Genomic DNA, 26,699 nt, shown 5'->3' on the forward strand with positions numbered 1-26,699 from the left:
AGTCACGGTTCAAATGTCTGTTTAGTAGGTTGAAAATGTGCCATCGTAATTGTAAGGTGCAGTTCGCCAACTCACTGTGCGAAGCCAAGATGCTCGAAATAATAGCAAAATATTCTAGGGGGAAATCAATATAAATTTTTCTCAGTGATTCTATCACTACGCATAAATTCGTTCCCATGTTTCAACCGTCGATCGAGAGAGATAACTGCGAGCCAACGACCCCCACCCCTTAAAGTAATATTATACAGATTTGCGATTCTTTTTTTTAAGATTGGGTCGTTTAGATAAACACAAACCACATAATTATAGATTGAACATTTTATTTTACTATAATTTATTTCGCTTTCAAATCAATATATTGCACTAGATCAATAAAAGTAACAAAATCTAAATACAGTATAAAGGCATGCGTGCATTATTTGATATTATTCTAAAGATAATAGTTATAAATTGTTCTAAAGCCTTTACAAACGCTTTTATTGCATTCACGAATGGCCCCTTAGTCAGAAAACGACCCTTCGTCGTTCCTCCGACGTTTTAGACCCATTTTCGTCCCGATTTCCGTTCAAATCTGTTATGTCGAAGAAAGAGTTTCCTTCATATTCAAATGTAGATAATTTTACTTGACATTCTTTTTGCTACGGAAAATTTGAATATGCCATATATACATATTCATTTTGCCACCACTATCAGTATTGAAGATACTTTTTTCCTAACGATCAATACATCCATTTACGAAGCAAAACAAGGAATAATTTTTTAGGTTTTCCTCATTTTTTGAATTTGAGCATATGGAAAGCTGTCTAATCTGTATCACTATGGTGAAATCTCTTACTTTCAATTTAATCTATTAGCTAAGCTGCATTAAAACTGCATCAAAGGAAATCCGTACAAATTTGCCATCTTTGAGATTTCAGAGACAAATTCAAATACACGACCCATATTGGCACACACAAAGTTAAAACACTATTATGACAAACTGAAAACAAAATATACTGTAAAAGATAACGAATGAATCTGGCAACAGACTGATACAGTAAATTCGTCGAAACCGGTCTAGAACGGGAAAGTGACCATATTGAGAAGGAAAAAATGCATGTGTGTGTGTGTGTTGGTGGTACTGGCTGAACAGGGTCAGAAACCTGAAGGAAAAAATATTACTGAGAGACAAAAAAAAAAACAATAGAAAAGGAAAAACGTGCATATTAGGAAACATTGCAAAAGAAACGGTGGCTAGACCTTAATCATATGACGATTACTTTACTAAGGTACCTGCATGAAATAAGTGTGAAACTGAAAATGTTAGAATAATGGGCAATAACTCCATCAGAAGGAAATAACGACTAAAAACGCTAAAAGTATGTTCAGACAATACACACCAAAAGGTAAAACGTTTATCTGAATCACTAAAAACTGGTTATCTTTTTTTAATATTCACCTCATAGCTGACATATTTTTGAAGTAAAGTGATTTGGTTGTTGTTGTTGTTGTAGGGTTTAACGCCATTTTCAGCACAAGATAGGCTATACATGGCGGCCAGTATAATTGGTGGAGGAAGAACCCTGGAAAACCCCGGGAAGAACCACCGACCCACGAGAAGCTACTGGCAGGCTTTCTCACGTACCAACGTTAGCCGAGGCTGAGACTCGAACTCATGTAGACAGAGGTGATGGCAGTGATCCGTAACGGTGAGCGCTTTAGACCACTCGGCCACTCGGGGCCCCAAGTGATTTGGTAAAACGTGGTTCAAAAACCTAAAAGAAAAACCAGTCATGTGCAATATACATAAATTTAGAGAACTGCAGTGTTGCAATGTAAACACTGGCTAAAGCTGGAGATTTATATGTTGTTAGCAAATACACTGAAATTTACATTGTTATGTTAGGACTAAATAGAAAATAATATATACAGCATTGGATATGTACAAAGCTTTTGATAAAATTTTGTTGAGTTTGCTCGATCTCTTTAAATTAATGGGTTGTGTATAAAAAGAACTACATTGTCAAAGATCTAGGACATCACCAAATAAGACAGCAATTAGATAGACACCATGTTACAGTGCCAAAGTTATAAGACATCACCTAATAAAACTGCAATTATAAAGGTTCCATGTTACATTTTCAAAGTTCTATGACATCACACCAAATAAAACAGCAATTACATAGACACCATGTTACATTGCAAAGATATAGGACAAACAGCAATTACAGACACCATGTTAAATTGCCAAAGATATAGGACAAACAGCAAAAATTACACAGACACCATGTTACATTGCCAAAGATATGGGACAAACAGTAATTACACAGACACCACGTTAAATTGCCAAAGATATAGGACAAACAGCAAAAATTACACAGACACCATGTTACATTGCCAAAGATATGGGACAAACAGCAATTACTCAGACACCATGTTGAATTGCCAAAGATGTAGGACAAACAGCAATTACACAGACACCATGTAACATTGCCAAAGATATAAGACATCACCTAATAAAACTGCAATTATAAAGGTTCCATGTTACATTTCAAAGTTCTATGACATCACACCAAATAAAACAGCAATTACATAGACACCATGTTACATTGCCAAAGATATAGGACAAACAGCAATTACAGACACCATGTTAAATTGACAAAGATATAGGACAAACAGCAAAAATTACACAGACACCATGTTACATTGCCAAAGATATGGGACAAACAGTAATTACAAAGACACCATATTATACTGACAAAGATACAAGACATAACCAAATAAAACAGCAATTACACAGACACCATGTTACATCATCAAAGATCAAGGATATCACCAAATAAAAGTGCAATTATATAGGCACAAAGTTTTCTTCATACTGACAACAAAAAAGCTGAATACATTATAATCATCCAACACTCCAATTTTGCCAAATGGACCTACTAAAACTAAATGGACCCACTAAAATTCTGCAACACTGCATGTATGTACTGTGGACTTTTTGCTTCCCATTTTCCAAAGTTATTCATTCATGCACTTCTACAAGACAAAACCAGTCTAAAAACCCATACTACTCCAAACAACTCAACCATGACATGAGTAAACAACAGCACTCCCTGTACAGACTGTTTGACCCCAAGGTCAGGTTCATTATGCATTGTCATTTTAAAACTGAATTTAGGCCCAAAAAATATGAAAAAGTTAACAAAATCAGTACTACTGGGTAAATTCTGCTTGCAAAAGTCTTCGATTTTTCTTTTACATTTTCCAGTTTTTTATGAGTTCTGAAGAAAAAATTAATTAAAAACAAAAGCGTGCATTTCTGCAAGAAACTGGCTGATTTAAATTTTGTCAGCATTGTTTCAGGAGAAGCAATGGTGCTACCTTAAACGCAGTTTAACATGACACCCCAAACAGAACAGCTTGTGGCTTTTTTTATAAAATTTATCTCAGAATTAGTGTCATTCTACCAATGCTGTATCAGCATAGAGAATTTGCAGATAACAGTATGGAGAAAACATGGCGAAAAGTACACACCCTTGTGGTCTGTTTACATCAAACTGCTATGTTCTGATATGTTCTTTTGACAAGGCCAATATTATGATTTCATATTGTACAATGGTGTGTGATGTAAACATGATACAGTCATCTCATTAACAAGGTAGATGGATATGTTATGGTGGTTATTTCTGAGTTAATTTTCCCATCCCTGGCACACACATGTCTGAGTGTGTTACTACCCTGCTATTCCCATCTGGCAACTGTCAGGAATAAATGGACAAGTTCCGCTACCTGCAAACTGCTGAAAAACATCTGGTGTTTTGTACACTAAACATGTTCCCCAGAAGGTATTCACTTCTCTCAAAATGCCAAATCTTCTACAAGTTTTTTTTGCATGCTTTTTGCAGATACACATGTGCTTGTTTTTATTCCCTCATTTTCCAAGAAATTCACAAAAAAGCACGGATATAACTTTTAAGACTTGAACAAACACATCAAGGTCATTACTTCTTAATTTGTGAAACAAACTGGACAGACTTCACTGAAATGTTTACCCAAAAATGTCAAAAAAGAACTGCTGATCCTGGGGTTGATTTTTGTTGTTGTTGTTGTTGTGGAGTTTAATGCCATTTTTCAGCACATGATAGGCTATACATGGCGGCCAGCATTAATGGTGGAGGAAGAACCTGGGAAAACCCTGTAAAGAACCACTGACCCACGAGAAGCTACTGGCAAGCTTTCTCACATACCCACATTGGCCGAATCTGAGAATCGAACCCATGATGGCAGTGATCCATAACAGACAGCGCTTTTGACCACTCGGTGCATTGGGGCCCCTGACCCTGGGGTTGACCAGGTCTTTGCAGACAATGGATTTGTTTATAAATGTCTTCTGATGTGCAGTTTGATGTAAACAGTTCTCCAGACTGCATTGTTAAACAACACCACTGCTTTTACAAGCTCATGAATCTATGGACTTTGGGTTGTTTTGACTTGACACCAGTACAATACCTTAAAAACTTGATAGTGACTACCACAAGCATATTTTTGGACTCAAACATTAAAATTTAAATAGTATTATGTTACGCTTTGCAGACTCCACAGAAAACAAGGTACAGAAAAATGTGACTGTACAAGATTCATAAGAAAACAATTTACAGTGTTAGTGACATTTTGAGAGAATTAAGAGCGCCACCTTGTAACAATCTGGGTGTCATGTCCAGCCATCCAAATAGATTTTCAAGTCTTTCATCAAGCTATTCAATGCTTTTTGAATCTGGATAATGACTTTGTCATGTGATATTTACAATCCTTTGTTTTGTGCTCATTTAAAATAAAAAGTATGAAATCTGTTGAAGACTTTTATTCTTTTGAGAAAATTAAATTATTCCACTCTTTTCATTAAAAGGTATGTCAAGGTAGTCAAGAAAGTGCATTTACTAATCACAATATCATTTGTTTCGAAATTTAATACTAAAATACAGTTTAACCAAGGTCTATTCAAACCTTGATTATTTAATTCTCTGCACCTTAACTGCCATCAAGAAACCGCCAGATGAAAATTATTGATCGCTATGGACTTTTACATTTGTGGCCAGGTACTGGGTCAAGAAATGAACACATTGGGTCAAATTCTCACAACACAGAATAGTAAAAGATTTCTTGCCACAGTGTAGCTTTCATTATGACATAACAGCTCACAACATTCAATCCAGTTTTTTTTTATACCAGATCACACCTTTAGGTTGACCTCAACCAAAAATGTCCATGTATTTCTCTAAGCATGTAAACAATGACCTTCCAAAGGAATATGGAAGTGTGAGGATCCAAATAAAGTGAAAAACTGTTATTTAAAGGTATGTGTAATAAAATTCTAAAAGTTGACACTCATTACTGAAATAGTCGGTTCTGAATGCATACAAGACATGTACAACTTTTACTACGGAAGTGAGCATTAATACAAAAGTCTCTTTTTTAGAACTTCTTTGTTCAATATGCTGATGAAAGTATGTAACATATGAAACACACAAAAAAAATCAAAAAGATAGTGCACTTTAATTACCTCAAGAAAACTATGCAAATTAATTAATAACATAATTGGCTAATTAATTAATACAATGATTGGCTAATGTCATTATGATTTATTATAAGTACCGGTAATACAAGTTGCATCAGCTAACTTAAGTCTGAGCAATTGAGCAACGTGACATGAATGCTGCTGACAGACAAAAAGAAATACAAAGATCATGCAGGAAAATGTGTACAAAATTAGACTTATGAATTTGCTTTGATAAACATAGCCGTCTTTTCATGTGCCCTTCTACAGCATTCTTTAAAATGACCTGTGAAAGAAAAGAAAAGAAAATTACATTATACTTTCTCTCATACTGGTGAGACAAAGTCAGAAACTGATGGACTTGAACAAGTGATTAATAAGTGTCAACAGTGATTCTGTTTAAAAAATTTCATAACCATTTTGTTTAATAATTACATAAAATATTGTATTTAATTTTATTTTTGAAGGAATTATGATGTGCCGTTAAATATAAATATGGTGTACTCCATGACATTTAGTTCATGTCTTAATCATACTTCTTTTTATGATATCTGAATTTGTAATGTTTAATATTCACAATTATAAATTAGGTACAGTGTTATGTCTCTTGTAAAGTGTGCATTGTCATCAATAAAAATGATATTTGTGGAATAAAAAAAACTTTGAATGTTGTCATAAGAAAATTTAAAACAAAACACGCATTATATGTTGGTAGGGACAAAATACTTGTACCGGACAACCAAAGCCCAATAGTAAACACATTCAGAAATTAATTGTTAAGCCATTCAGATTGTTTACTTTTGACTTTATATTATGTAATAAGTCAGCACCTCCCCTAACCTCTCTGGCAAGGTATGCAGATGCTTTGTGATGGGGGAATAAACAAAGGATAGAACTGGAGTGACCAATCAGAATAATTACTAATAACTTTCTACTACTGATAGCAACCTACCATATATAGTTACTTATAAATCAAGTCCAACAGCAAACTGCCCAGACCAGGATCTGCTAATGCATAATGCACCATGAGATCTGGGTCTATTCAGTTACTTAGGGTAATCAATAGAACAACAAGACACTGATCTGCTAAAGCATAATGCACCAGCAGATCTGGGTCCATTCAGTTCCTTAGGGGTAAGCAATAGAATAACAAGACACTGATCTGCTAATGCATAATGCACCAGCAGATCTGGGTCTATTCAATTACTTAGGGGTAAGCAATAGAACAACAAGACACTGCTCTGCTAATGCATAATGCACCAGCAGATCTGGGTCTATTCAGTTTCTTAGGGGTGATCAATAGAACAACACAGACACTGATCTGCTAATGCATAATGCACCAGTAGATCTGGGTCTATTCAGTTCCTTAGGGGTAAGCAATAGAACAACACAGACACTGATCTGCTAATGCATAATGCACCAGGAGATCTGAATCTATTCACTACTTAGGGGTAATCAATATAACAACAAGACACTGATCTGTTAATGCATAATGCAGATTATGGTCTATGTTATTTGCATTTGGAATCAGGCTATAAGCAAGGAAAAAGATGGTAAATTGTTGTAAATGCAACACTTTCTTTTGTGTTTATCATTTATTTAGTTCATCTTGTTTTGTAATTGCCTTCAATAAAGACTGAAATGAGAGCTGAAAGTGTTTTGCCTAGTCAAAACTAATTTTGTACTGTACACTCTTTCATTTTGCCTATTTACCACTATATCCCTGATAAAAGCAACCCCCTGCTGAATCAAGCGCAAATGAAAAGATTGTTATGTGTCATATGATTTGTATTCTTTATATACTCACCAGGTAGATGGAAAAAGGAATGTGGTGCTCCTTTGATTGTTAACACCTGTGCTTTTATGCCAGACTCCTTTAACTTTTCGTAATATGCTGAAGATAGACATGTATGTTTATAAGATACCACAAATGAGATAGACATGCATGTTTATAAGATACCACAAATGAGGTAGACATGTATGTTTATAAGATACCACAAATGAGGTAGACATGTATGTTTATAACATACCACAAATGAGGTAGACATGTATGTTTATAAGATACCACAAATGAGGTAGACATGTATGTTTATAAGATACCACATGAGATAGACATGCATGTTTATAAGATACCACAAATGAGGTAGACATGTATGTTTATAAGATACCACAAATGAGGTACACATGTATGTTTTTAAGATACCACAAATGAGGTAGACATGTATGTTTATAAGATACCACAAATGAGGTAGACATGTATGTTTATAAGATACCACAAATGAGGTAGACATGTATGTTTATAAGATACCACATGAGATAGACATGTATGTTTATAAGATACCACAAATGAGGTAGACATGTATGTTTATAAGATACCACAAATGAGGTAGACATGTATGTTTATAAGATACCACATGAGATAGACATGTATGTTTATAAGATACCACAAATGAGGTAGACATGTATGTTTATAAGATACCACAAATGAGGTAGACATGTATGTTTATAAGATACCACATGAGGTAGACATGTATGTTTATAAGATACCACAAATGAGGTAGACATGTATGTTTATAAGATACCACAAATGAGGTAGAGAGGTATGTTTATAAGATACCACAAATGAGGCAGACAGGTATGCTCTGTAAGTTACCACAGTGAAAATGGGTATACTGTGTAGTTACCACAATATTGATAGTCATATAGGTTTGCAAGTTTTCACAATGGATATATATATATATATATATATATATATATATATATATATATATATATATATATATATATATATATATATATATATATATATATATATATATATGTATATATATGCTTTGTAAGTTACCACAATGTCATATACAGTTATATTTGCATATTACCACAACAGAGATAAACACACGTTTGTAAGTCAACACAATGGAGAGAGACACATATGCTTTGTAATTTACCCCAATGGAAATAGACAGGCATGCCTTTTAAGTTACCACAGTGGAGATAGACATGTATGTTTTGTAAGTTACCAGAACTGAAATAGATAGGTATGCTTTGTAAGTTACCAAAGTGTTGACAGATGGGTATGTTTGCAAGTTATCACCATGGAAATAGATAGGTATGCATTGTAAATTATGACAACAGAAACAGACATGTATGTTTTCTTACATCATCATAATGAAAACAGAGAAGTGTTGTTTAAGCTATCACAATTAAGAGATAGGTATCTTAAACCAGTGTAATGAAGGTATACAAGCAGTTATTTTATTTTCATCAGAATTTCCTTTATCACAGAATTTGCATAGAAAAATAAAAACAAAGATGACAATTCTTTCAATAATGAAGATAGGTATGCCTTGTAAGTTACCACAACTGCGATAGACAGGTATGCTTTTTAAGTTACCACAACTGCGATAGACAGGTATGCTTTTTAAGTTACCACAACTGCAATAGACAGGTATACTTTTTAAGTTACCACAACTGTGATAGACAGGTATGCTTTTTAAGTTACCACAACTGCGATAGACAGGTATGCTTTTTAAGTTACCACAACTGGGATAGACAGGTATGCTTTTTAAGTTACCACAACTGCGATAGACAGGTATGCTTTTTAAGTTACCACAACTGCGATAGACAGGTATGCTTTTTAAGTTACCACAACTGCGATAGACAGGTATGCTTTTTAAGTTACCACAACTGGGATAGACAGGTATGCTTTTTAAGTTACCACAACTGGGATAGACAGGTATACTTTTTAAGTTACCACAACTGCGATAGACAGGTATGCTTTTTAAGTTACCACAAGTGGGATAGACAGGTATACTTTTTAAGTTACCACAACTGGGATAGACAGGTATGCTTTTTAAGTTACCACAACTGGGATAGACAGGTATACTTTTTAAGTTACCACAACTGCGATAGACAGGTATGCTTTTTAAGTTACCACAAGTGGGATAGACAGGTATCCTTTTTAAGTTACCACAACTGCGATAGACAGGTATACTTTTTAAGTTACCACAACTGTGATAGACAGGTATGCTTTTTAAGTTACCACAACTGAGATAGACAGGTATACTTTTTAAGTTACCACAACTGCAATAGAGAGGTATGCTTTTTAAGTTACCACAACTGCGATAGACAGGTATGCTTTTTAAGTTACCACAACTGGGATAGACAGGTATACTTTTTAAGTTACCACAACTGCGATAGACAGGTATGCTTTTTAAGTTACCACAACTGGGATAGACAGGTATCCTTTTTAAGTTACCACAACTGCAATAGACAGGTGTACTTTTTAAGTTATCACAACTGGGATAGACAGGTATGCTTTTTAAGATACCACAGCTAAGAGAGACATACATATTTATAAGTACCCACAACTGAGATAGACAGGTATGCCTTGTAAGTTACCACAACTGAGATAGACAGGTATGCCTTGTAAGTTACCACAACTGAGATAGACATACATATTTATAAGTGCCCACAATGGAGATAGGTATTCTCTGTAACTTCCCACAGCAGAAACATACATGTATGTTTTTTTACATCATCATAATGAAAACAAAGTAATGTTTTAACTGTCACAATGAAGAAATAGGTATTATCCCAGATTACAATAATGAAGATATAGAAGCAGGTGTTTAAAAGCTTGTGGAATCATATCTCATTATTTATTTTCAACAGAATTCCTTTATCACAGAATTTGCATAGAAAAATAAAAAGTAAACATGACAATTCTCATCAGCTCAAAGTAATTAAATGCACTGCGTTATAAATATTTGATCCTGTGCATTACATTTGTATGGATGCCAAAGACACAGCAAGAATCCCTAGCTCATTAAGTGTTATTAGATCTAACTTTTCTGTAATTGAAATGATGATTAAAAGACAACCATGGCTTATTGGAAGAGAAACAATACATCCTTGAAAACCAAAAGATCAGAATGGCTTGATGGAAGAGAAACAATACATCTTTGAAAACCAAAAGGTCAGAATGGCTTGATGGAAGAGAAACAATACATCCTTGAAAACCAAAAGATCAGAATGGCTTGATGGAAGAGAAACAATACATCTTTGAAAACCAAAAGGTCAGAATGGCTTGATGGAAGAGAAACAATACATCTTTGAAAACCAAAAGGTCAGAATGGCTTGATGGAAGAGAAACAATACATCTTTGAAAACCAAAAGAAACAGAAAACCATTAAGGACAGCTTTTGAAATTAAGTTTCATTTTGCAAGATGTCCTTCTGCAACGAAATGTTTTAAGCATTATGCTTTGCTTTCAAGGATCCAGACATTTCAAATAATATATATATATATATATATATATATATATATATATATATATATATATATATATATATATATATATATATATATATATATATATATATATATGTATATATATATATATATCTATTATAAGCCCAGTCCAACTGCAAACTTAATGGACCTGTCATCACATAGTGGAGTCTGTTGTTGGACATTATGTGGTGGTAGATCAGGGTCTATGTTGCTTACAGTTGGACTTACCTCATAAGCAAGTATATAACAGACATTATCCCCTTCGTGAATAATACAGCTATATATGCATGTATGGATGATATACCATTTGCAAATATTATATCTTAAAATGGATGTATAGATGGTATACCCTTTGCAAATATTATATCTTTATATGGATGTACACATGGCATACCCTTTGCAAATATTATATCTTTCTATGGATGTATAGATGGTATAACCTTTGCAAATATTATATCTTTCTATGGATGTATAGATGGTATACCCTTTGCAAATATTATATCTTTCTATGGATGTATAGATGGTATACCCTTTGCAAATATTATATCTTTCTATGGATGTATAGATGGTATACCCTTTGCAAATATTATATCTTTCTATGGATGTATAGATGGTATACCCTTTGCAAATATTATATCTTAAAATGGATGTATAGATGGTATACCCTTTGCAAATATTATATCTTTATATTGATGTATAGATGGTATACCCTTTGCAAATATTATATCTTTATATTGATGTATAGATGGTATACCCTTTGCAAATATTATATCTTTCTATGGATGTATAGATGATATACCATTTGCAAATATTATATCTTAAAATGGATGTATAGATGGTATACCCTTTGCAAATATTATATCTTTATATGGATGTACACATGGCATACCCTTTGCAAATATTATATCTTTCTATGGATGTATAGATGGTATACCCTTTGCAAATATTATATCTTTCTATGGATGTATAGATGGTATACCCTTTGCAAATATTATATCTTTCTATGGCTGTATAGATGGTATACCCTTTGCAAATATTATATCTTTCTATGGATGTATAGATGGTATACCCTTTGCAAATATTATATCTTTCCATGGATGTACAGATGGCATACCCTTTGCAAATATTATATCTTTATATGGATGTACACATGGTATACCCTTTGCAAATATTATATCTTTCTATGGATGTATAGATGGTATACCCTTTGCAAATATTATATCTTTATATGGATGTATAGATGGTATACCCTTTGCAAATATTATATCTTTCTATGGATGTATAGATGGTATACCCTTTGCAAATATTATATCTTTATATTGATGTATAGATAGTACACACTTTGCAAATATTATATCTTTAAATGGATGTATAGATGGTACACACTTCGCAAATATTATATCTTTAAATGGATGTATAGATGTTATACCCTTTGCAAATATTATATTTTTTATGCATGATTTGTTTCTTGGTATGAATTGAAGGACTGTAATTTGCAAATTCACAAAAACAGAAGAAGAAAAAAACTGCATGTAATGTTCAGTTTAAAAATAATACCATGTGTACTATTTCTGGTATCCAAAATCATTTTTAATATTGCCGAAGTCATGATCATTCAAGTCTAGATAGATTTTTTACACCCACAATGCTACACAATAGCTTACTCCTTCATGTGCTATGTGTTTCCCTTAAAAGCTGATAAAAGTACACATTTCACTGGAACATTGTGTCTCACATCCAACACTGTGGAAGACAGGCTAAATCATAAGCCATCTATTATAGATGCTTCCCAAATAGGTCACTAGCAGACGATATTCTGCCTATTTTACCTGGGCAACCTGGCAGTTTCTCCTTTATGCAGTCATCAAAATTTACCATAGCCACACATATAAATCACAAATAAAGATACTAACAGAAAGCCTGATTTGTGTTCTGTTAATGTAGGTAATTTTTGTAAAAGTATCTTGAGATTCAATGAATTTATTTCAACTTCCAAACATGATATAAAGTCAAAGGTAAATATGGCCACTGACCACAAATATGGCAGCTGACGATGTCATTCAGGAACTATCTATACACAGTAACAGATGGGGTACACACACAGGCTGTATCCATACACAGTAGAAGATGGGGACACACACAGGCTGTATCCATACACAGTAGAAGATGGGGACACACACAGGCTGTACTTGTGTATAAGTCTAATCAAACTGCAAACATGATAGTCTCAGATGTACCATCACATAATACGCTGGCACATTTGGGTTTATGCAGTTTGTTAGGGCTAAATCATTAAAACAAATAACAGACCCTGATCTGCCAATACATTATGTGACGGCAGATCCGGGTCTATATTGTTTGCAATTGGACAAGACTTAGAAGTGAGTACATATGTTACATACTTTGTACCTGTTCATAAACATGAAAAAAGACTTCTAAAAATGTGGTCATAGTTACTGAGTTCTTGCTCCTGGATAAAAATGAATGTAAACAGAAACCCAAAGACAGTCCCGTAAAATAATTATACTCTTATTTACTGAACATGTAGTTAATAGATGGATCATTTCTTTCACAGATCCAAATTACTAGAAGTTTAACTTTTGAGCATTTTTGCAACAAATCTTTCAGACTCACCATAGCACCCATCCCTGAGTGGATCGAGTTCAGCTACTATGACCAGTGCAGGTGGTAAATTTGAATAAGATTTCTGAAGCATTAAATTTCCTCTTGGCTTGTTTCGATCATTCTCGTCAATATAATTATCAAAGAACCTGGAATGACACGCAGTTACATGTTTTACAAATACAGTGTACAACAAAACCAGTACTGAAAATAAAACAATTTAAATTTTTGAAGTCGTAAAATTATTTGGAAGAATAATTTACTCCTAGTAAATAACTTTTAACTTCCTTTGTTTCTCATAATCAAAATTTTAAAGAATTCTAAATTTTTGTCCTAATATTAGTAACTTTATTTTGTTAGGGGAAAAACAAGGTAAAGCATAAAGTAATGAAAACCTTGGTTGTTTTTAAGACTACAATTGGAGTAATATGGCAATTAAGTCATATGTTTTAAGATTTAATTATTTCTTTATAATTGAAAAATAGGAGATCATTTATGTATTTTTCACATGTAAGCTTTCTTGAACAGAAATTAATATTTTAGAAAACGTACTACACACTGGCAGTTTATCATTGCACCCAATATGATAAATAAGCATATATCTGAAATTATTTTGGGTTCAATTACCATCGATGATGATGATAATGAAAATGATAATCTTATGTCCAAAAATAATGTCACCTTTTCCCAAATATTGATGAAAAACATGCTATAAACCATTTCTCTCTATCCCTCCCTCATTCTATTGATATTTTGACAGGATACAGAAATACATGTACAACTCACCAGTCAAGTGTACGCTTTGACAGGACTGGACCACCTTCAAATTCCTCATGGGATTTGTATCTTTTCACAAATCCTACATTGGGATATACGAGGACCTGAAAATTTGATAAAACTGGGCAAATTTATGTTTCTATGTGACCAAAAAATGCCATCTAAATCAGATTTTGACATGCCATTTAGAGGTTCAGCAACAGTTTATTTATTCTCTTCTTTTCTGTCTTAAATACAAAGAAAAGAATTATTGATTTATGTGTTCTTAATCCAAGGATTGTGAGTTGATACTTGCACTCTCTAACCCCTAATGGCTGCCTCATTACCCTTCCTTCGGAAAGGCACTTAGCTCCCATTTCCTTGGCATGATAATGCATGAAGAAGAACCATTACCCCATACCAGCCCCAAGAAAAAAATACACGAAATAATTTATTGCTACAAATAATAAGGCAGCTTTAAGCTGATAAGAAATCATGATGGTAGCAATCTAGAATGTTCAGCTGAAAAAATCATGCTGATCTCAATAAATGCAACCTGAACAAAAATAACACTGAAGTTTTCATGATAATTTGGATAACGGAATTGCTGCTACTACTCCGATAACTACTAAAGTTGATGCTGATAAAAAAATTAATATATATATATATATATATATATATATATATATATATATATATATATATATATATATATATATATATATATATATATATATATATATGATCACCCTGGAAAGTCTCACCTGGAAGGCTAGTCCAGGCACCTCATGACAGACGATTCCAGCTATCCTTCCTCCTGCACTGTCCCCTCCCACACCCACCTTGCTATTATTTGTTGCACCTGAAGAAATATAAACATACAAAATAGCAAAGAGAGAGAGAGAGACAGTTTTTAATTTTTAATTTGGGATCTAGATAAAGAAAATAGTTAAAATTATGAACAGTAAGACAGTAATAAAGAAATTTTTTTTTTGAGTACGGAACCAAGTTCGATAAATACTGATTCCTCTAGACTGAAAATTCATGAATGAAATAAAACACAACCAAGAATCTCAGTATATTCTTACCTACAAGCGACTTGTTCATCAGGGTCCAGCGAACAGCTGCTTTGGCATCGTTGTGGTTGGCAGGAAATTTATGTTCAGGGGCAAGTCGGTATTCTACGCTAACAACAACGCAGCCAGCATCCCTGTAATGACAAGTTGTTAGTTGTTTGTTTTCTATTTTAATTCTGTCCATTATGAAAGCTTTTTATAAATGAAACCTCTCAGGCTGTCCAAACCATAAAGTATTATTCAGGAAAAATAATTAAAAAAACTATCGGTGCTGAAAAAAGTTATAAATGGAGACATGAATCAAGTTGGAGTTTTATTAAGTTCAAGAAGGTATGTGGTTTTCATGCTAAGGTCAAAGTTAGTACTATAGTAAGTCCATCCGCAAACAACATAAACCATGACCTGCCATTGCATAATGTGCTGGCAGACCAGGATTATATTGTTTGTTCTACCAATTACTCCTAACATCCTGCATAGATCCAGACCTGCAGGCGCAATATGTGATGAGACTGTGCTTTTGGTCCCAAATTATTTGTGAACTCAGATAATAAGCGTTTAGCGAATCTTAATGGTTCTCTGCACCTCAACACTAAAACCAAAAATGCTTCATTTTACAGATAACATTGTTATAAGATGTCCTCATCACATTATTGTGTGCAAAAATTCGTTCCTTATTTACATATTTTCATTTTCTTAAGCACATTTTCTAGGCATCAATGATAACTTTAGATTGATTTGGCAATATATACATAGGGTAAGGTCAAATGAAATAACAATACCAAAATAAAACAAATGTCAGGGTTTAAAGAATAAAATAAATGGTACGATGTTATGGAAGCCATTTGTGGCCATAAAAGTCAATTTTTTTACATTAGATGCATGGAAATCTGAATCTTTCGTTTGTTATAATAGAGATAGAAATTATGGCAGCCTGTAAAACGTTTAATTTAACAATGAACACAATAAATAAGTCAACAGCTGCTCAGCATATTTATTAATGAAGTTCTGCTTCATGATGAACAGGACAATCTGCCTTTGCTTCATCCTTGGTTCTCTGTGTGTTTTAAATCATAACACAAAGAATATAAGTAATAATAGTAAGAATGTTGACGTTAGCAATATCTTTGTTTTAAAGAAATATTAACGGTATTAAGAAAAAGTCATCCATATATATATGTGTGTGTGTGTGTGTGTGTGTGTGTGTGTGTGTGTGTAAAGAAGCTTCATATGATATCGCAGGTTGGTATTCAAAGTTTTCTGTATTTTTCTGCATAGCGCCACCTATCATGTGCTTGTTGTTTATACCATGGATGACCAAAAGTTACTAGTTCTGCATCACTGGTTGATTTTGGGAAAATGTCGGAATTGCTGGTGAATAAGCTGTTTTAAAAATGGCACCCATGAATATTACTGTTTCCAAACATGGCTAAACCTGATAATCTCAAACAGAACCTAATCCTCTTAAAACTTATATCACTGTAACAAACCAATTTGTTGTCCAATACATCAATGTCAAATGATCTATGCAAGAGTCAGATTGCATGATTACCTTATTTGTCAAGAAACTAGATATTAAATCGATGGTAGCATATAAGAGTCACATTGTGAAATATATTACAGAAAAATGTCATGAAGGTCATATATGTGTTCAGCATTGATTATTTCAGTACTGGTTGTCATTTTTTAGAATTTGATTCTACATACTTTTAAACGAACATTATTCATATGCTTTTTATCCTCGTACATACATCAATATTCCTTTGGAAGGTCATTATTTACATTCCCCAAGAAGTACTTACTGCAAAATCAATGTTAAAGTACACTGACATATTTGGACAAGATCAACCCACATGTATGATCCATTATAATCTGGATTGAATGTCACATGCTGTGATGTCACAATGAAAGCTACGTATGTTAATAAACAAATTCGTACTACCCTATACTGTGACGATCAGAATCTACAAATTCTTTTCTTGATCCGGTTAAATACCTGGCCACCATAGAGCACATAGTAATTGATATTATTCATCTGGCAGTTTTTTGACGACAGTTAAGTTGCAGAGCATTCAATAATCAGGACTAAATAGGCTTTGGCTAAACAAAATTAGTATCAAATTATACAACAATTTATATTTAATTTAAGATCAGTAAATGTGCATATATGTCCTGACTTTTAAAAACATTGTTTTCTGGTGGCATTCACAAATGACTGTATTTGACTTTAAAGCTTTGTTATATACGATTTACAGGTATTACTTTTCATTGGAACACCTAGAGTTGTGTAAATTGTCTGTGGTCGACATGCATTTTCATGCGCATGTTAATGGCTCCAGGCCCCATTTTCACCAACAATTCCGGCACCACTCCCCTGACATAGGTCGTAACCATAGTGAAAAAAATGAATGAAATTTTGGATATGCAGCAATCTCGAGAATTTTAAGTTTTTAATAAGGCAAAAGAAATTACACGCAAACCAGAACAGTGATGGCATCCTGTGAACGAGAGAAAAAAGAGCACTGACTGTGTTTTGGAGGCTTCATTATAAATGATATGAAAAAGGAAAAGAATCAATGAAAAAAGTAATCTGTGTGCGTATGTGTGTGTGTCTGTGTGTGTGTGTCTAATAAAAACGGAAAACAAAAATGAACATCATTAAAAAAATGGCCATGGAAAGAGCGCCTCCTCGTGGTGTGGCCTGGATACATAGGGATAAATGAAAATAAAATGAGCATTTAATTACTTTGCAGTGCATTTCTTATTCATTTATCCATATGTAATTGAACGCTCTTAGAATCAGATGCACGAGCGATAACTCTTCGCCACTGTGGTGGATTAGGTAATCGGCTTAAAACATTTCTTGGATTTTTAATTTTCAATTTTGAGATATTTAAGATTAAATCAAACAGTTTTCTGTTCAAGTGATAAACGAATTTCAACTGTAAAACATAATCTGAAGTGTCTTAGGGTGTTTTCAAAACTTGGGACTTTCCATTGGCAAGGGCCGAAAAGATATATATATATATATATATATATATATATATATATATATATATATATATATATATATATATATATATATATATATATATATATATATATATATATATAAACACTATACTGATGTTACTGAATAATTAAACAATGCAGAATTATTATGATCGCTATATTTTGTTATTTTATTTTTTTTATTGCATATATGTATTTTGGGTAGGTGCGAGTGTTTTGGTAGTCTTGGAGTCTTTAGTCGGACCCTGCGGTTACAGATGCATTGCTTGAATTCTCTCAGACAAGTTTGTTTTTGGAGGTCGCAGGTGGAAGAATGAGGGCCATGGAAGTATCATCTATTTTTCAAGTTGATTTACAGTTTGTATAATATATACATCTAGTTTCCAACATTAGGACGTGTATATGCCATCGTACAGATATTTTTTTTCCGGTTTTACCGCGATTATAACTCCCCTTGGATTACGTGAAATCCATATGTCGTCCGTTTATCCATCCTTTCCGCAATCATGTGATTTAAACTGGAAATTAAACGCATTTTAGTACATAGCAAAGAAAAAAAAGTATAAATAATATCTTAAAGGTAATTGTGTTTATTTACGTGTTTGTCGATTTGCTACTGTAACTTTAATACCCAAGATACCATAACGTTAAATCTGGGATACTTGAGAAGGCCATGCCTGTATGACTGTGCCCTTAAAAGGTTTCCAATATGAAATTTATGAAGATTGCAGACTGCATTAAAATGCTCATAGTACAATCTATATTTTCACTCTACCTCGAGATAACTTTACAAACAGTATCGTGCGTTTGTCTGGAGCCCAGGCAGTTGCCTCCCCCATGAAAATAAACCATTACAGGTGGCGCCACGGTCAGATCGCATGTTTTGGCCCGGTATGCCGTGATGGGAATACCATCTGTAAGAAAACAAATACATGTCATATGTTTACAGTTCGCAACAAACGCTGCAACATGCAAAGCTTGGTTCGAGCCAGTTTCTATCAAAACTGCATCTGAAATCGTGTCGTTTGAATATTTAAGTAGTGTCAGTCAAAGATAAAATCTAATTCAACGATACATATTTGTAAATTATTGTCCAATTGTTTTGTTGCAAAAATGGACGATGATACATGTATATAATTTATAACGGTAAACAAAGTTAATGAAATAATAAAACTTTAGGAAACCCTGTGAATTTTGCTTTATTATTAGTTTGACAGAAACCGAAAATGACCATTATGCTTTGAAATGTGATGTTTGTCTTAAAAATAGATTGTGTGCATTTTTTCTTTCTCAGTTAAAAACATTAAACGGATATTAAATTGACGACACTAATAGTATTCAATAAATTCACGAATAATTGAAAACCTGTCAAGTGATTATGTAAAAAATGAATAAGCTTTAACAAAAATATCTCTCGCTGTTCAAAAGTCATAAAAGCGTATACCAAATAAAGAATGTACGGACAGACGCACATAACTAAGACTAACGTAACAACTGTAATGCTGACGAGACTTCGTATGTTAAATGCAATTTTCATTTGCAACAATGTCATCATAACTTTATATATATAAATTTCTTCAGATGTTTGCTAGATTCATGGTCTCAACCAGTTGTTGCACGAAATTAATTACTACAGGAATGATATTTATTTTTGATTGAATGCCGTATTTTTCTAAGTTTTAGAGCTAAAATGTTGAGTGTGGTAATTTTTCCTCTGCCAGCCCAATACAACTTACATAGAATCATAGGATATTAATAATTATGCGGTAACAAGTTCTGGTTGGCTTCTAGTATAGACCTTCAGGTAATTCACAAATCTTAGTTCTATTACGTAAATAGCAACATGTCTGAGTATATGATAGAGAAAAATATAGAGTACAGATATGTGTTAACCCCTTATTACATTTATATGTTTAGTATTTTTTCGTTATTCGTTTCTTTTCTCGAGAGTAATCTAATGTCAAAACCAAATGAACAACTATTGTTAGATTGGCTTTCAATATATTTTATTGTCAAATATGAGACAATTTGGCATTGGACAAGCTATTTCAACTCACTAACGCCCTTTCCTTATGTCGATTATTTTCAGATTTAATATTTGAATTCACACAGCGGTGGTTAAATTTTAAAAGTTGTATTTTGGATGGAATTGTGCTGAAAGTTTCACTTTCATTTTTTTTTTCGGTTCACTTACAAGGCGGTAGTTCAAAGATACGTTTCCTAGGTAGAGGTTATAAATGTTATCAGTTACACCGCGGTAGTTGGAAGTTCCATTTCATATGTCGAAAATTCCAATTTCATATAAGTAAAATGAGTAATGAGTTGTCTGTCAGACACACACACACACACACACACACTGTTTATGATGTTCCAATTATTGCTTATAATCAGAACACGAGTAAATACTGCAAGATGCAAACAAACTTAATTACTGCCGTCTTCAGAAAGCATTTAGACATAGAAATTTATTCCATTCGTTTCCATAATGTTTACACTTTCAACCTGCCAAAATTTTCAAGTTTCCTCCTTTATGTCCTTGCACTGTTAATTTTCGTTACCAAAATAGCAAGAACCAATGGGATTGTTGTCTTTGCTTGTTTTTAATTACTGAGATAGCTCTGTTTGTATTCCATTGAAACTGAATGGTTCCATGCCCGTGTATTGATTGTAGCATAATGTTTTAAAAAGGGATGGAGATACTTTTCTGGCATGTGTGTATCAAACATTTTTACTTTGTCGAACACTTTTAACAAGAAAAGTTTGTGTTCCTCAAAGTATTTCCCCCAGGATCTAAGAAGGGCGTGGTAGTTTTCCTCCATAAAAATAGCACTTTAAATGCGTTTCTCATGATCAAAAAGGCACCTCATTTTATTATGAATTGCTCAGGCGGATACAGAAATAGAGCTAAGCGTTTCCACAGAATGCTTCTATCCATCCAACTGTAAAGAACACTTACTATAGGAAACGTTCTTGATACTTCGCGCTCACTTTTTTTTTTTGCGGGAGATGTGGGTCGCTGGCTCTGAAACTCCATCTGCTTCTAAATTGTTGCTGTTTCTGTTTATTATTATTATTATTATTATTACCGTTGAATAATCTTCAAATGGAGTCGATTATTTGAAATTTTTAAAAAAATCTAAAGTCTCGTATGAAGTTCATCCATTGGAAAGAAAATTCACTTATAAAATTGTGATAAGTGAAAGGGGCATTTTGCAACTGAACAAAGGGCAAATTGTTTGGGAAACGCCGGGCACTATTTTATAAAAAAAGAAAAAACAAAGGCTGACGCAGTAAAAAAAAAAGTGAAATGAAAAGCCAATCGCAGCTCCATTCTAAAATGAGGGTAGGAGCTTACTCAAGTAAAGCAGATCTGCTGCTCATGACAAAATCTTGTGCATATTTGTGCGCACAATTTTAGCGCACTGATTTCTTTGTCGCAACTATCCTACAGCCTTGCTTTCACTAACACTCAACACTAAGTAGGATGTTTATGATGGATAAAGTCCTTGATAAACTGAACTAAGCACAAGAAGGCCACCTGTATATAGTGATATTCAACGTGTCACCCTGACCCCAATCCCCGAAATGGCGAAGCAAGCATGTTGCATTAGTAATTATCTTATCATCTTAATAATCCATTCAATGTGTGAACAAAATCCATCACGGTGTTTAGGAAATACAAGCGAATGAAAACAAAACCTGTAACTAAAACCGTAATGCATATTTTCTTTATGACCGAGACCCAAAGATAAAAAAAAAAGCGATAGTGCGTTTCGCAGAACAGATTTGCTTCCACAATGATTCACCCAAAGTATAGTGAAAACTCATCCAGAGATTCTGGGATATAAGCCAAAACAAGCCTCAAATATTTACTTAAATAAAAACCTTAACGCAAATTTTGACCATTACCATGTGATTGTGACCATGAACCTGAGGTCAAAAGGCAAGTGCGCATGTCAACAAACAAATTCTTAGCTTTGTTATCATTCATTCCATGCATGAATTATTCCATAGATGAGTTTAGGAACACGACTATGACCTCTTTTTGGTTACCGTGGTGAACAAGCTTGTCACATAATGAATTGTCTTTGTTTTATAATGACGAATGCCAAGTCTACTAAGAACCGTTAAGGAGTTTAAGAAATATTAGTAAATGAAAAAATAAACAAACCTATAACAAAATTTTCATGCGAACTTGAACCGTTCAAGTTAAAAGGGGTTAGTAAGCATGTTATATAATGCATTGTTTAAGGGTCATTATTATTTATGCAAAGTATCATGTTAGTGAGAAGGTTATATAAAGCATTGTTTTAGGATTGTAATTATTTATGCCAAGTATGCATGTGAGCATGTGACAGAATACATTGCATAGGGTCGTTAATATTTATGCCTAGTGCGATGTTAGTGAGCATGTTAGAGAATACTTTGTTTTAGGGTAGTAATTATTTATGCCAAGTAATTTCGTGAGCATGTTACATAATGCATTGTTTTAGGGTCATAATTATTTATGCCAAGTAATTTCGTGAGCATGTTACATAATGCGTTGTTTTAGGGTCGTAATTATTTATGACAAGTAATTTCGTGGGCATGTTACAGAATGCATTGTCTAGGGGTCGTAATTATTTATGCCAAGTAATTTCGTGGGCATGTTACAGAATGCATTATTTTAGGGCCGTAATTATTTACGCCAGGTATGTTAGTGAGCATGTTATAGGATGCATTATTTTAGGGTAATTAATATTTATGACAGGTATGACAATACTTTACAAAGCGGATTATGAAATGTAAGCATATTACACATTTTATAAGAAAAACAAACAAAACAACCAACAAACAAATAACTGCACTGTCGACAATAAAGATACAGCCATCGGAAAAGCGACTCTTATCTCTCGCATCCCACTAACACTGGATCGACAATAAAAACTGAATGAAGTACTGAAATGGTAAAAATAAGATTACAGTGACCTACCTGTAGCTGATATATCTGGTACTCACCTACATGCATCGAAATTCAAAGTTGTTTTGTTCTGATACTAACAATGAGAAAGGAACTAAAATAAACCGAATGCAGGCTCCCATTATCGGAGTTTCAGGTACGAAATTTAATTTTTTTATAAATGTTTTTTTAAAAAGTCTTTGGAGACCTTGTTTAGGCATTGGGGGTGGGATGGGGTGCTGAGGAAACGGTCAATTCGCCCGATCATATATTAGATAGTCATCCCATGACAGCGTTGCAAAATATACATAATGTAATCAACATCACACATTAAAAAGATGCAAAAAGAAATACAGGAGTACACATAAAATAATGACAAATTTAAACGCACGTCATATGAAATGAAACTTTCAACACAAACAATTTTGAAATTTCAACCATCCATGTGTACTTAAAAATATAAAATAAAAAATCTCAATATACAAAATGAAATTTTCAACCACCGCTGTGTAATTCAACAACTGCAATTTAAAAACGCAACATATGAAATGGAACTTTCAACACAAATAATCGGACTCAACATGTGTAACTGGAATCTAGACATACAACATTGAAACCACTACCATGTAATTCAACAGATGAAGTTGCGAAACTCAAAATATGAGTGTATCTTTCAACACCAACATTTGATTCGACGTGTGAAATAAGAATTCTCGATATATGACATCGAAATTTCAACTGCGACTTTCTAACTGAACTAACTTTTGTCCTCTAGGTCGCCTCATAGTTTTAATGCCGAGAGTTGTCTAAATAGTTGAGTATAATCTGCATAGCAATATTTGAGACGCAACCTAATGACGAAATTGGTCAAGAGTTTGAATCAAGAAATCTACCACCTGTCTTGAAATTATTAAAAACTAGCATTGCACGAGGAAGTTTCCACAGGCCAGGAAAATTGGCGCCTTTAAGGGACCTATTAACAAGAAAATACGAATTGAAATCTCATCGGCCGCTCTTTTCAGTAGCCTCTGATTGTTTTAACCCAGACCTGGAGCTTCATTGTAGTCCAGAGTTGATATAACATTTCATATTTCTTTTTAGTTATGACAATATCATATGTGGATGAGTTACGTCTGTTTTGAAACTTGTTTTATGGGTTTATTTGTTATCCAAATGAGTAATCGAGAAGATGAATTTAGTAATTTTCATTTGTTACCATCTGTAAAATATTTTTTTTAAATAATTAAGAGAATGCTTTATAACATTTTAAAGTTGGTAAGATATATGATTCAAGGGAGGTATTCAAAGATATTGCAATATTGTTTAATAGCATCATGGGTTATGTGATTTTAAGGACGATAAATATTCACCTGGTCTAGACAAAAAGCTTTCTTTTTACGTTAGTAACTTTAACTATTTGCAGCAAAAACGTCATACGTTTTGTTTTATTTACAGCCTATGACTTGTGTTATGTATATTTGATTTACTTGTATCTTATTAATATATATTTATTTCAATTTAATTGTTTGTCAGTTTAAATTTTTTAAATTTTATATTACATGCTATTGTAATGTAAATTTATTCTCTAGAGATGATACTTTTTTCAGAAAATAGTTTGACCATGACTGTTTGTTTTATAAACACCAGGTGTTGATCTAGATCCTGACCTTGATTTAAAATTTGTAGCAACCACGTAAACAAGTACTGTTTTTATTTTGAAATGATTGGTTGTTGTCGAGGTCATGATGGAACTATGTGTTTAAGATGTAAACAATTTTTTATTTTATTTCTTAGAGTAAAATGATTGGTTTCCGTCAGGGCCACACTGGGTGGATGTGATCTTTAACAAGTACTTAATTTCTACGAGCTTCGAAAACATGACCACGTGACCCCGTGTTTACATTTTAGAAAACGATATAACCTTTGTTTTGGAGATTTATTCTCAGTTGCAGTTGGGCGTTCTCTTACACTGGAATTTGTATGTTGTGCTGTTTGGAGTTATTTCAAATTACTCGGATTCAAAAGGATTAATTCTGTTATTTTTCTGGAAAATACGTGTGCTCATGTGAAATTGTTGAAAAAGGATAGTTTTTTAAATTATAAAAATGTATTCAAATTTCCAAAACCATAGTGATAATTCTTATTTCTACAAGGAACTATAGACTTCAAAACTACAGGTTACAGCATACGTCATCGTCTTCCATCTTGGATTCTTCGTCGGGATTCGAACTTGAAATCAGTAGAACATTTTGTTATTAGGACTACTAAAATTTTATTCTTGGATTATTTTTGGATTTGGTCCTATAAAACCGTAAGTTCATATTTTTTCATTTTTACAGATTTTTTTCTAGGGAAATAAATTATTGTATTTTTTTCAAAGCTTGTTGTTTTCACTCCTTCTTGTGTTACTGTTTATTCGAGCCTGAACACGTTAAACTTTAATATGTCTCTAATAAGAAATTCTCTTCGAAACTGCAAGTTGAGCCACATTTTATCATCTGGTCGGACAGTGATTAGTTTGACATGTAAACAGGATTTGACATGCAACATAACATGGTGTTGCAAAAGAGGTGTTCTTCCTTTGCAATGCGAAGATGTAGCTTAATTTGATGCCTGTTTTTCTTGGGCAGTTCATGTAACTAGTGAGAGTATTGTACATTATTGTGATGTAATAAAAAACAAATGGCAGCGAGTCGTGACTAAATGGTTTTTGAAAAACAGTTGGTTGGTAGGGATTCGTGCCATTAGCGGGACTGGATGGACACGATGATGGGCCTAAAAGCTCCATAGACGAACATAAGATGGGGCACGTTATAAACTGCATTTAAATATATGCGATAATACATTGATTCAGTGAAATGAGCAGTGCTAGTGAAGATGAAAATAATTCTGATTGTATACACTCGGTACAAACTGGTAATGATTGACATCTTGAAAACGTCAAGCAGCCGTTGCACAGCGACCTGAGCAACACAACGTTACCAAGTAAAAATACAAAAGCATTGATACAGAGGCAAGCAACAGGAGAAATAATTTCTTTTTTAGGGAGAGGTGAAGGGTGGGGTAGGGTGGGGGCAGATATGGTTGGTGGTTGGTCAAGATTTTACGGTTTTGATAAAAATTTTATCGAATGAACAGCTTGTACTCGACCCACACGAGATCTTTGTATCACGTCCACACAGCATTGGCCGCAATTAGAAAATAAATGTCCATGACGCAAAGAAAATTAAAAAATTTCTCCTATGCCGATTTATAGCAGCATTCAGACAGGGTCTATACGTAGCTGGTCATTATTGTTATCTCTCAAATCCAGGGACTTTATTACAACAAGGAATAGTGTTCTTGTTCAAGTTTGTAACGCTCGGTTTATCTCAAGATCTGCAATTAAAATTACCTTTTCACGATATTGTAACACTACTGATCTATATTAACCACAGACACAAAAATTCGGAATACGGAAACCGAA

General features: G+C 33.5%; 1 protein-coding gene across 1 annotated transcript in view; it reads right to left on the minus strand.

The window, feature by feature from the left end:
* Positions 1-303: 303 nt before the first annotated feature.
* Positions 304-26,699, minus strand: part of LOC149805346 (uncharacterized) — a 45,645-nt gene continuing 19,249 nt past the window's right edge. The window contains exons 2-8 of the mRNA XM_089949419.1: positions 19,070-19,208; positions 15,298-15,419; positions 14,974-15,071; positions 14,240-14,334; positions 13,466-13,602; positions 7,344-7,430; positions 304-5,822 (exon numbers count right to left, since the gene is read on the minus strand). Of these exons, the coding sequence (XP_089805545.1) occupies positions 5,755-5,822; positions 7,344-7,430; positions 13,466-13,602; positions 14,240-14,334; positions 14,974-15,071; positions 15,298-15,419; positions 19,070-19,208 (746 nt within the window). The 3' untranslated portion in view covers positions 304-5,754. The remainder of the gene's footprint in view (positions 5,823-7,343; positions 7,431-13,465; positions 13,603-14,239; positions 14,335-14,973; positions 15,072-15,297; positions 15,420-19,069; positions 19,209-26,699) is intronic.

This window comes from Sinohyriopsis cumingii, chromosome 2, assembly GCF_028554795.1.
Source record: "Sinohyriopsis cumingii isolate HCF-2022 chromosome 2, ASM2855479v2, whole genome shotgun sequence".
In the NCBI taxonomy this organism is placed as follows: domain Eukaryota; kingdom Metazoa; phylum Mollusca; class Bivalvia; order Unionida; family Unionidae; genus Sinohyriopsis; species Sinohyriopsis cumingii.